The sequence below is a fragment of the Quercus suber genome, unplaced genomic scaffold (genome assembly GCF_002906115.3).
Source record: "Quercus suber isolate HL8 unplaced genomic scaffold, Cork oak 2.0 scaffold_177, whole genome shotgun sequence".
NCBI lineage: Eukaryota > Viridiplantae > Streptophyta > Magnoliopsida > Fagales > Fagaceae > Quercus > Quercus suber.
In genome coordinates, this window is record NW_027069637.1 from 1,193,447 (window position 1) to 1,204,949 (window position 11,503).

General features: G+C 32.2%; 2 protein-coding genes across 2 annotated transcripts; one reads left to right on the forward strand and one right to left on the reverse strand.

Moving 5' to 3' along the window:
- Window positions 1-550: 550 nt before the first annotated feature.
- On the forward strand, window positions 551-1,197 carry LOC111990997 (uncharacterized). Its single transcript, XM_024022773.2, has one exon. It carries the CDS (start codon window positions 685-687, stop codon window positions 1,078-1,080), a length of 396 nt encoding a protein of 131 aa, XP_023878541.1. The 5' UTR covers window positions 551-684; the 3' UTR covers window positions 1,081-1,197.
- Window positions 1,198-1,582: 385 nt separating this feature from the next.
- On the reverse strand, window positions 1,583-3,400 carry LOC112010641 (probable xyloglucan endotransglucosylase/hydrolase protein 26). The gene is made up of 4 exons (XM_024042986.2): window positions 3,226-3,400; window positions 2,735-2,835; window positions 2,291-2,484; window positions 1,583-2,027 (listed from the first exon to the last, which is right to left on the reverse strand). Exons 1-4 carry the CDS (start codon window positions 3,398-3,400, stop codon window positions 1,616-1,618), a joined length of 882 nt encoding a protein of 293 aa, XP_023898754.1. The 3' UTR covers window positions 1,583-1,615.
- Between the last annotated feature and the right edge of the window lie 8,103 nt (window positions 3,401-11,503).

Below are 11,503 nucleotides of genomic sequence, written 5' to 3' on the forward strand. Positions count from 1 at the left end.
TGTGCCAAATTTTTGGCATTTGGTACATTTGAGAAACCTGATGAGAGTGCTCTAAGATTAAACCTAACAACAACAAGGGAACAAATTACTTAACAAAAACTCTATTAAAAAAAAATATATATATATATATATAACAAATTACTTAACAAAAACTCTATTAAAAAAAAATAAATATATATATATATATTATATATAAATCTTTAATCATTCAAATTTATAATATCGATCAACCTATTACTTAAAAATAATATCTAATTTCATTTATTCTTTAAAAATAGACCAAGAAAAATACTGTGGTGGTAATCTCGTGCTAGCATTTGTACTTTCTTTGGTCACAAAAATTTTGCTCTCCATAGTGACTTTGTTTGTAGTTTGTTGTTTTCTTTTTCTCTTTGTTAGTAGAAAAAAAATTATAATACCTTGTGAATTTGTGTATTCTTTTTTTGTGACATACTAATATATTGAAGAATAATTTTTAAAAAATTGATTGGTATCTTGCAACGATAATAACGAGCTATTAAAAAAAAATTCATATTTTTTTTTTAAATGAGGCAGACCAACCATCTGATCTAGGGCTAGGCATCTCGTTCCCAAAACATTCATCAAAGTCGACCATTCACTTTCAAGTGAAATAGAAATATGGTTCAGAGTTCAGACTGACCAGAGTGTCTAGGTGAAAACAAGATGATCGGAAACGTAGAGAAGATGGTGGCGGTGGGTCTAGTGTGGGGCGCCACCAACGCCATCATGCGCCGCGGCGCTCTCTTGTGGGACCAAGCTCTCAAATCCACTCCGACACCATCGCCACAACACAAATTGCTCTCTTCCCTCAAAAACTGGTTCACCCTCCTCTCTATCTGGCAATACTCCATCCCTTTCTTCATAAACCTCTCGGCCTCCGCTACTTTCTTCGTTATTCTAAGCCACACTCCCATCTCTCTCACCGTGCCCGTCACCAATGCCACCACTTTTGCTGCGACTGCCGTGTTCGGAATGCTTTTAGGGGAAGAGACCCGCTTGGCCCACGCCTTCTTTGGTACGGCCCTCATTGTTCTCGGGGTTTGGCTTTCTACGCAATGACTTTGTAACCCCCCAAAAGGGCCATGTTATTTGGGGTTTTCAAAATGTAAAATTCATGTGGATGTGGGGTTTGCATTGTTGGTATATATATATATATATATTCTCTTTTCCTTGTCATGTGTTTGTGTCTGTAATATTAATTAGTTCCTAGCTTATAAATTTTTTTTTAGGAATCCTAGCTTATAATTTGAGGATAGGGAAATAGAAATCTGGATCTTATGGTTTTTATTGATTTGGTTGATGAAACAATATAATGGTTACATAAACCAAGTCCAGTGCCTTTATGTTTAACTATATAAGTTGCATTGTTTCATACTTGGTTAGAAAATGAGAAAAAGCTGATAATTTCATGTATTAGATAGTTCATAACTGACATAGACAATAACCTGATACAAGGAACATAACATGTTCAATAAAAATAGCCAGAGAGCGACGAAGAAACCATATTTGGTATATGAACAAGAATAAAATTGATTCAATATGAATGAAACACAAACAACAATTGAAAATTTTAGCTGGATTGCTGATCCTCATGTTAGAATTGTTGTTTAAAACATTCGGGAGGTAGCTGTCCGTTGAACCTTTTTGTGTCTTTGCAGTAGTCGTAGATCATAAACTTGTCTCTCACCCAATTTAATTGACCGAACTTAGCATAACTCAACTGTTTGTATCCAGGGGAAGTATACCAATTAGCAGCAGTGGTGTTGGAAGCACATTGACTGATGCTGGCTGATCCTTGCCACAGGCAAGCCCTTGGCCTAAATTGACTGAATTTTGCAACAAAGGGTGAACAGGTCCAGTTGATCTTTTCAAGTCCTCCTCTTGTTGCCCAGTTATCTGCATTCCATAGGCTGGAGTAGACCCTCATCCCCTGCTTATTGGGGTAAGCAATCCCTTCATTCTCGTAGTTTCTGAACACACGAATTGGTATACTGTCAACATACCACCTGAAAATATAGTGACAAATTCAGAGTTTAGGAACAGTTGGGTTCCTGGATTTTTATTAGGAATTATGAACCCGTTGGGAGAATATAGGGAAATAAGTTCAAATGATTGGGAATGACAAAATTTGTTGAAAATTTTCAGGAGGGGAAGAGAATAAAGTCATAAACATCTGTTTGGGGGAAGCCATTGCCGTTTGGAAAAAAAATGTCTTTAGTCTTATACAACAGGAAAAAATGATTAACTGCAACCTGGTAAGTCTACTTACACTACTTCAGTGGGGTTCCAGTGTATGCTGTAGTTGTGGAAACCATCAGTTGGGTCAAACCAAGGGTAGAATTGCTGTTCCTTGCTTCCATTTCCTTTTGTGTAGATGTTTGTGTGGATAATGTAAGGTTGTCCTGAAACATTCCCTAAAAACTCATAGTCTATTTCATCGTGGTTGCTCCCACTAGAGGATAGCTGCAGACATTTGAGAAAGGGGAATTAACACTTTTTACCACACATTGGTTTTGTGAAAGACATGCGTGCTTTAGAGCTACGCAAAGTCTTTGGATCCAATATCTTCTCCTTCCTCCCATAAGCAAGGATGGAAGGTGAGGACATGGGTTCAATCCATATGGGGTGCATGTGTTGTATTTATTATAAAAAGATGTATGATATAAATCTTTTTTGACAAAGACAAAGTAATGATTTAAATGAATGAACTTACATAATAGGCTGTCACTGTTCCAGCGGAGTTTCCAGGTACCAACTTAATGAGCATTTGAATGGTTCCAAATAAGAATGCTTGCTTTGATTGAATTCGAGTGCCTGAATACCCAAGGCAGCATGATTGATTAATTAAGCAGAGAGAAATCATTATTATATGAGCCTTTGTATGTTCATTTCTCAGTTTCTAATATGAGATTCTATGATCTGATCATAGGTTACATAACATGTACGTTTTGATAATTGCCAAGCTAGGAATGGACTAATTTGATTCCTTTAGATTTTGTAACTAATGGAGTAATCTGATAATTTGGCTCGCATGCAAAATTTTGTGTTTATGCTCAAGGTATGCATTATGTCTGTATTTGTTATATATGTAATTAGATGTATCAAGTGCAATGTACTTTTTTTCGCAACAAAAAATTAAGCAGATAAAGCTAACATTCAAATGTCAAATTGCATATGAGACGGATGATAAGAAGATTATTTTACCTGCAGTTTTATCCAAGACGAGTTGAAGATTATCACCATTGCCTAACATTGTAGACAGATTGTTAGCACCCGAAGCAAAATACATGCTCTTAGAAAACTTGGCATTGACTAAAATTTGATTTAGTGCAATTGCAGAGATGAATACAACCATTAACAATGCTCGTAACCTTGCCATTCCAACTCCAATGAACAATTATCAACTGCTTGTGTCAATCTATGGAGTTTGGAATGGGATGCATTTTTGTCTTTGGCCTTTGAGGCTTTATATTGCTCCTAAGGGGCAACGTGCCCTGCTAATTTGAAACTTTCTTTGATGATTCTTTATTCAGTCTAGCATATATTGACCCGACATCTTGTCATGGTATCTCAGGAGGGAAACTTCACTACATACAATGTCCAGCTTCATTCAGAATCAATATTCTTCATAATGTTGAAGTTACATATGTAAATTAGTCATGCAAAAAAAGAAAAAAGAGATCATTCTGATTTAATAGGGCCCTTGGAAATGGACGTTGACGGCTCTGAATGAATCTTTCCTTTACCACACGGTGTGGTTTGATAGTATGAGTGCTTATCTCAGCATTCAGAGATGAGTGGTTCGAGCGATAGCTCTAGTGAAGTCTATATGGTACACATGATATTATTTATTACTGTCATGTGACATGAGGTCGATGAGTTCATATCGGAGATTTTTTTTTTCATTAAAAAAAAAAAAGCTTGGCTTTCTTTCCCGAAAAAAAGAAAAAAAAAAAGAAAAAGAAAAAGAAAAAAAGTATTAGCTTGGCTTATAGCTGGGACGTGGTGGGGAATTAGAAATTTGATTGTCGTGCGTGGGACTAAAATTGCTGATGCAAAATAATATGCGCAAAACCATACAGCCTGTTAGTATTAACTACTAATATCAATAGTTTTTATTTTTTTCAGTCTACGGCCAAAAACATGATCCTGATGCTATTTCAACCATGTCACAGTCACGCATACAACAAGTCAATGAATCTGCAGGACATTAACTAACCTACTAGATGGAATGGTGCTGGAAGGAGGTAAGAAGCCACAACCAGCTCAATACATATGTTCTGGATTCGCATTAAATTAAAATAAAAAGCCAAATTCATCTTAGTACGGCATATATATATATATATATATCACAAAAAGGATTATTAGAACCAGACATATTACCTTAGGATTTTTTTGAATGCAAGCTTCATTAATTAGAAAGGTAGGATACATTCACTAATAATATAGGCCTTTGAGTGGATATCATCAAGAATGTCGGCTTGGTTCACCTTATTAATTAGGAATGATTTTTTACCTTCAGGCCCTCTTCGTCGGTCATCAATTAATTGAAGGGCCTCTCACACCCAGGTTGAGGAAATTTAAAGTTGATTGTAGCTAGGGGTAATGCTGGTTAGAATTAGTATCTCGTGCCCAAAGATATCTTCATCAAGATCTCATACTCATTATCCCATGATGGAACGGGAGCAATAATCTATTTACTGAAAGGAATAAGGCTAAAATCTAAAATTGCTCTAAGTTTCAACTTTTTTTCATTTCAGTTTTTTAAGTTTCAGTTTTGTCATTTCAGTTTTCTAAGTTTCAAATTTTGTCAATTAAGTATGCTTTTAGGCTTTTGTTAACTCTTTCTGTATACTAACCAAAAGAATGCCGTTTTGGGCTTTTATTTTTAATTTAATTTTTTTATTTCGTGATTAAAAAAAGAAAAAATATGATTATATTTTCTATAAAAAAAGGCAGCTAAGGGGAATGACGTCGTTCCCCTGCCCCTGAAGAGAGAGAAAAAAAAAAAAAAAAAAATTCACACTAGCAGCTTCGGTTCCAGCTAAGTACAACCAAAGAAGGAATATAGAACAATGACAACCACCTTTGAAAGAAAATGAGAGAAGTTTCAAAGAAATCCATCAAATCAGTTGTAGTAGCCGGGACAATGGAATCAAGTATAACTAGAATGGAGAATATATAGAACATGCCAAATAGTGCACTGGGGAACCTAATAAAAGCAGCCACAATTGCCGTTTTCAAAATCTTATCTGTCGTCAGGATATTCCCAAGCGAAATAATCAAATGCACAATCCTAAACGCCTAACATGCATTGAAAAAAAAAAATCCCATCAAGCTAGAATGTCATTCAAACAAGGCCAGACTTCAGACTAGCAAAGGCTCAGTGCACATTGATAACGTGTTTCCAAACCACACTTTTTCATAGTACAACTTCTTTAAATTAATTTTTTCTAGGATCAAAATAATACTATTTTGCAATAAACTGAAGAATAAGTTGTATCAAATGGTTAGTGCCATGGATTGAATCATCTAGCTTAAAGAAGATAAAATATAGATTGAAAAGGCCAGAGTTGAAGTTGCCAGAGTAGACCATAACCCACTGGAGTACATCCTAGCCNTAAAAAAAAAAAAAAAACTTTTAAATAACTGTTTTTTTTAATTACTAAATTAAAAAAAAAAAAAAACCCAAAATAACGTTGTTTTGGTTAGTAAATGGAAAGAGTTAATTGGAGGCAAATAGAATACTTAATTGACAAAATTTGAAATTTAGAGGACTGAAATAACAAAACTGAAACTTAGAGAATTGAAATGATAAAAGTTGAAACTTAGAAGGTCAGTTTTGAATTTTAACCAAAGAATAATAATAAGTGATTTTATTTTTTTGAAAGGAGGCATGGCCTCAATTTATCTATCTTTTTTTGGAATGCAATAAATATTAGTACCATTTATATTTCTGAGGTGAAAAACTAGTAAGGCTTTAATTTGCAATTTTTTTTTTCTCTTCATGGAAATATAGTAGAGTAGCGTTTTGCATATGGTGTGCACGGATTGACACGCCAATGGGCCCCGTTTGGTTTGCTATTTTAAACAACATTTTTTAGTTTTTAAACAGCATTTCACGCATTTCAACATACTTTTTCACCCACACGTATTTCAAAAAACAATAAACAACAATTTTCAAACTACTCTACCAAACACCCCCGAGGTCTCTCATTCATTCATGTATATGGTGTCTGTCTTGCACTTCATTCGATGCATGACAATTAATGTAGTGCTGATTTTTCACTAGGGGTTTGTTTGGATACCGCTTGTTGTTGATTACTAAAAACTGAAAACACTGTAGTAAAATAATTTTTAAATATGTAAATAGTGCAGTATGACCTAATTTCAAAGAAAAATTTGCTAAAATCCGTACTTGTGGGTTCCGTAAACAGTGCACGAGACCCACACAAAAAAAAGCAGACGCGCACGTCAGTTATTTTCAATGCAATCCAAACATACACTAGGTCCGCAATGAAGTGTGAGTTTGGGAAGCGCATTTCCCAGCAGCTGCGTTTTGTTTAGTGGGTCTATGGGCACTGTTCATAGGACTCACAACTTGGGAAAAATGCAAATTTAATTTTAAAACTGGGTCTCACGGTACTATTTACACATTTTAAAATTATTTTGTTACAGTGTTTTTAGTTTTCAATTTTCAACAATAAGCGGTATTTAAACTGACCTAAAATGTACACACTTAAGAGACAAAAAAAGGGGGTTTGATATGATACAATACAAATTGGGATACTCATGTATACAACACAACGAGAATGAGCATGCACTTACAAGTTAGGGCAAACACTAAAATACATGGACCACCAGGCTTTTGCCATGGCCCCATGCACGCAGTGGCAGAACTAGGAAATTGTAGTTAGGGGGCCGAACAATAAATAAGAAAATTACATTTTTTTTTTAATGTACATCCATACTATGTACAATTATCTAAAATATAGAGTAGTATCATAAACACAATTCAATATACAATACATGTTTTTTTTTTTGGTGTGTGTTTGTGTGTGATACATATTTACAGTTAAGTGGATTAATTTATAACTCAATATAGTTTTTAATTTGCCTATCGACCTAGGTTTTCAAGTTAAATTACAACATATTAATTATAATAATTAAGATAAAAGAATATTATTAATAGGTTAAAAGATGGCTAAAAATTAGACAACAATCATTGAAATGCATAAAAATAAATTGAATCAAAATATCCATGTCAATCCACTTCTCGGAGAGGGAGTGAGAACTTTTTTTTTTTTTCCAAACCTAGAGTGAAAAAAAAAAAAAAAAAAAAAAAAAAAAACCCAAAACAACGTTGTTTTGGATAGTAAATGGAAAGAGTTAATTGGAGGCAAATAGAATACTTAATTGACAAAATTTGAAACTTAGAGGACTGAAATAACAAAACTGAAACTTAGAGAATTGAAATGATAAAAGTTGAAACTTAGAGGATCAGTTTTAGATTTTAACCAAAGAATAATAATAAGTGATTTTATTTTTTTGAAAGGAGGCATGGCCTCAATTTATCTATCTTTTTTTGGAATGCAATAAATATTAGTACCATTTATATTTCTGAGGTGAAAAACTAATAAGGCTTTAATTTGCAATTTTTTTTTTCTCTTGATGGAAATATAGTAGAGTAGCGTTTTGCATATGGTGTGCACGGATTGACACGCCAATGAGGTCTCTCATTCATTCATGTATATGGTGTTTGTCTTGCACTTCATTCGATGCATGACAATTAATGTAGTGCTGATTTTTTACTAAGGGTTTGTTTGGATACCGCTTGTTGTTGATTACTAAAAACTGAAAACACTGTAGTAAAATAATTTTTAAATATGTGAATAGTGCCGTATGACCTAATTTCAAAGAAAATTTTTCTAAAATCCATACTTGTGGGTTTCGTAAACAGTGCACGGGACCCACACAAAAAAAAGTAGACGCGCACGTCAGTTGTTTTCAATGCAATCCAAACATACACTAGGTTCGCAATGAAGTGTGAGTTTGGGAAGCGCATTTCCCAGTAGCTGCGTTTTGTTTAGTGGGTCCATGGGCACTGTTCATAGGACTCACAACTTGGGAAAAATGCAAATTTAATTTTAAAACTGGGTCTCACGGTACTATTCATACATTTAAAAATTATTTTGTTACAGTGTTTTTAGTTTTCAGTTTTCAACAATAAGCGGTATCTAAATAGACCTAAAATGTACACACTTAAGAGACAAAAAAAGGGGGTTTGATATGATACAATACAAATTGGGATACTCATGTATACAACACAACGAGAATGAGCATGCACTTACGAGTTAGGGCAAACACTAAAATACATGGACCACCAAGCTTTTGCCATGGCCCCATGCACGCAGTGGCGGAACTAGGAATTTGTAGTTAGGGAGCTGAGCAATAAATAAGAAAATTACATTTTTTTTTTAATGCATATCCATACTATGTACAATTATCTAAAATATAGAGTAGTATCATAAACACAATTCAATATACAATACATGTTTTTTTTTTGGTGTGTGTTTGTGTGTGATACATATTTACAGTTAAGTGGATTAATTTATAACTCAAAATAGTTTTTAATTTGCCTATCGACCTAGGTTTTCAAGTTAAATTACAACATATTAATTATAATAAGTAAGATAAAAGAATATTATTAATAGGTTAAAAGATGGCTAAAAATTAGACAACACTCATTGAAATGCATAAAAATAAATTGAATCAAAATATCCATGTCAATCCACTTCTCGGAGAGGGAGTGAGAACTTTTTTTTCTTTTTTTTTTTTCCAAACCTAGAGTGAGAAAGTTTGAAAAAGAAATCAATATATAATAACTAAAATATTAATATTTAGTAGAGGTATTTGATGTGGATAATGCATAATCAAATTATCTTCTCCTTTTTTGTCTTTTGTTTTTTTATGCAAATAGGTATTTGATGCGGATAGCATTTCAATTGTAATTAAATTATCTTCACATTTTTTTTTTTGTCTTTATGCTTATTCTCCTTTTTGTTTAGCTGTCTTAGGCTTTATCAAATTAGTTTTGTTGGTCCTTGTAATTCATTTTAATTATAATTCATTTTAATTAGAAGTTTTTGTATTTGTGCTTTATCTAATTAGTTTTGGAAGTGGTATTTGATTCGGGTTAATATTTCAATTGTGATCAAATTCAAGTAGGATATGGTGATATACATAGGGCTTAATATCAAGAAGCAACTGTGAGTCCGTAGCCCCTAATGCGGCCAATTCTCATTCACGGGCACCAAACATGGAACCAAACTCCCCATTCTCTATACAACTGAATCATTTGTATCACCGTGAATATTGTGAGTACGAAGTGAAGTGACTAATTAAGTTTGTTGTAGGAATATAAATATATAATATTAAGCATGGAGATGGGAAAGAAGTTAGTGATGTTAATATTGATCTACTAATTGCTATGCAATTTTCAGTATGCACTAATGGTGTCTAAAGCTCTATAATTATTTCAATAGGACAAGGGATTTGAGGAAGCAAAGCCAGTAATTGAAGCTGTAAAAAGTAAAGGATTTTCTGCAGTTGGGGCTACTGAAGCCAGTAGCAATGGTTTTCTCTTAAGCTCTATGTTTTTTACAGTTTTTTTTTTTTTTTTTTTTTTTAAAAAAAAAAAAAAAAAAAATTTTATTTATTAATTTTTTTTTTAACTTTGTTCAACTTAGATAAGAAGCATGTGCTTGTCACATGCAACAAGATTCTGTTAAGTATAACAGCAAAAATAACACCGGAGTGTAAAGTGTGATAAGTGTGATGAAATTTTAAACTACAAAAATTTGCAATTTAAACAATTTACTGATGATATAGCTATTGATTTTTAATTTTCTAGAAATTTTGCAAGCCTAAAGGATATAAAAAGAAAATGTAAATCTTTTTTTTTTTTTAGAAACTTTTTTTTTTGAGAAACAGAAGATGTAAATCTAATGGTTGATTTGTCAAAATTTATTTCCAATAAAAAGATATTAAGTAAGGTTGTAATCTAAGGCTACAACTAATTTTGTAACTAAACTTTGTTCTTATATTTTAGGTATTTGACCTTCTAATTAATTAGGAATCCTTCAAATATTTGTTCTTATATTTCTTCACTTATCTAAAATATTGTCATACTTTTCAATTGTACATATTAAAAACTTAAAAAAAATTTCTGTTTAAATTAAATTTTGATTAAAAAATTATATTAAAATTTGATATAAATAAATTGGGAGACCGAAATCTAGACCGAATGAGTAATTAGATATGACTGAAAGTTTAGAGATTTAAAAAAAAATTTCAACTTCGAAAATTAGGGTGTTTGTTTCATTTTGACCCAAAATTTAGTGTAACTTTTTCTCTATAATTATTAAATATGTTTGATTTTAACCCCAAATTCATAAATGTTTGGGTAAAATACAGTCAATATCTTTAAGGTTTGGACTAATACTAGTCAAGTCCAAAACTTTTCAAAAATGACTAACTTAGGGCATGTTTGGTAGACAGTAACAGGTGCTGTAATATAATAGTTATTCCTATGGTTTAGTTATTCTTTAGTTTGGTTATGTTTTTATTACAAAGAATAACTATTTCTTATGAATAACTATTCTTCAAAATAAGGAATAACTATTCCTCTTTATAAAATTGTATTAGCTATTTCTTGGTAAGTGTAATAATGTCAAAACTAAATATATTTCCAAATAAACAAACTTTCTATATACATCTAACAATTATAAAAATAAAAAATTATAAAAAATAACACATATCTCTCTTAAATTTAAAAATAACAATTTTTAAGGAGACATAATTGTATAAGTAAAACATTTCCTAAAATAAATGTTAAGTTTCATTCTAATGTTATAACTCACAACTAAACTAATGAATAAGTTTAATTATTACATTACAACATATTTTATTCATAGTAATAAAGATTACAATTCCTGTCGTAATCCTCATTCAATGTACTAAAGATACCCTTAGTCCCTAATTATTGTGAGAAGAAAAATGAACAGCCATTTAGGGACCAAGTTTGGTTTAAGGACCAAGTTGGTTAGTTTTGAAAAGTCTTGGATTTTTTAGCATTGGGTAATTATTGAGTACTTCTAGAGTACCATAAATGTGTACTTCCACATTTCACGTAACTGTAGGTCTTACTAATTAAATTTATAATATGGCTCACAATTTATGTGAGAGGAAAAAATACACATTTATGATAATCTTGAAGTATTCAATAATTTACCACTAGCATTAACGCAAACCTCATGATGTTAAATGTATTTTACTTAAAATTTTTTAAATATTTTTTCCTCTAATTTATTTATTTATTATTACTTTTTTGGCTCCAATTAAATGTGCATCAGTGCATGGTTCAGTCATTTTAGTGGCATTGGGTCAATGAGGTGGGCCGGTTCGGGTCTAGGATAAGAAG

Bases quoted from the DNA above. Each gene is read 5' to 3' on its own strand.
- LOC111990997 (XM_024022773.2), top strand. From the start codon at position 685: ATGATCGGAAACGTAGAGAAGATGGTGGCGGTGGGTCTAGTGTGGGGC.
- LOC112010641 (XM_024042986.2), bottom strand. From the start codon at position 3,400: ATGGCAAGGTTACGAGCATTGTTAATGGTTGTATTCATCTCTGCAATT. The intron at 2,836-3,225 runs GTAAAATAATCT...TTGGGTATTCAG, and splicing joins CGTCTTGGATAAAACTGCAG to GCACTCGAATTCAATCAAAG. The intron at 2,028-2,290 runs GTAAGTAGACTT...CTATATTTTCAG, and splicing joins TGGAACCCCACTGAAGTAGT to GTGGTATGTTGACAGTATAC.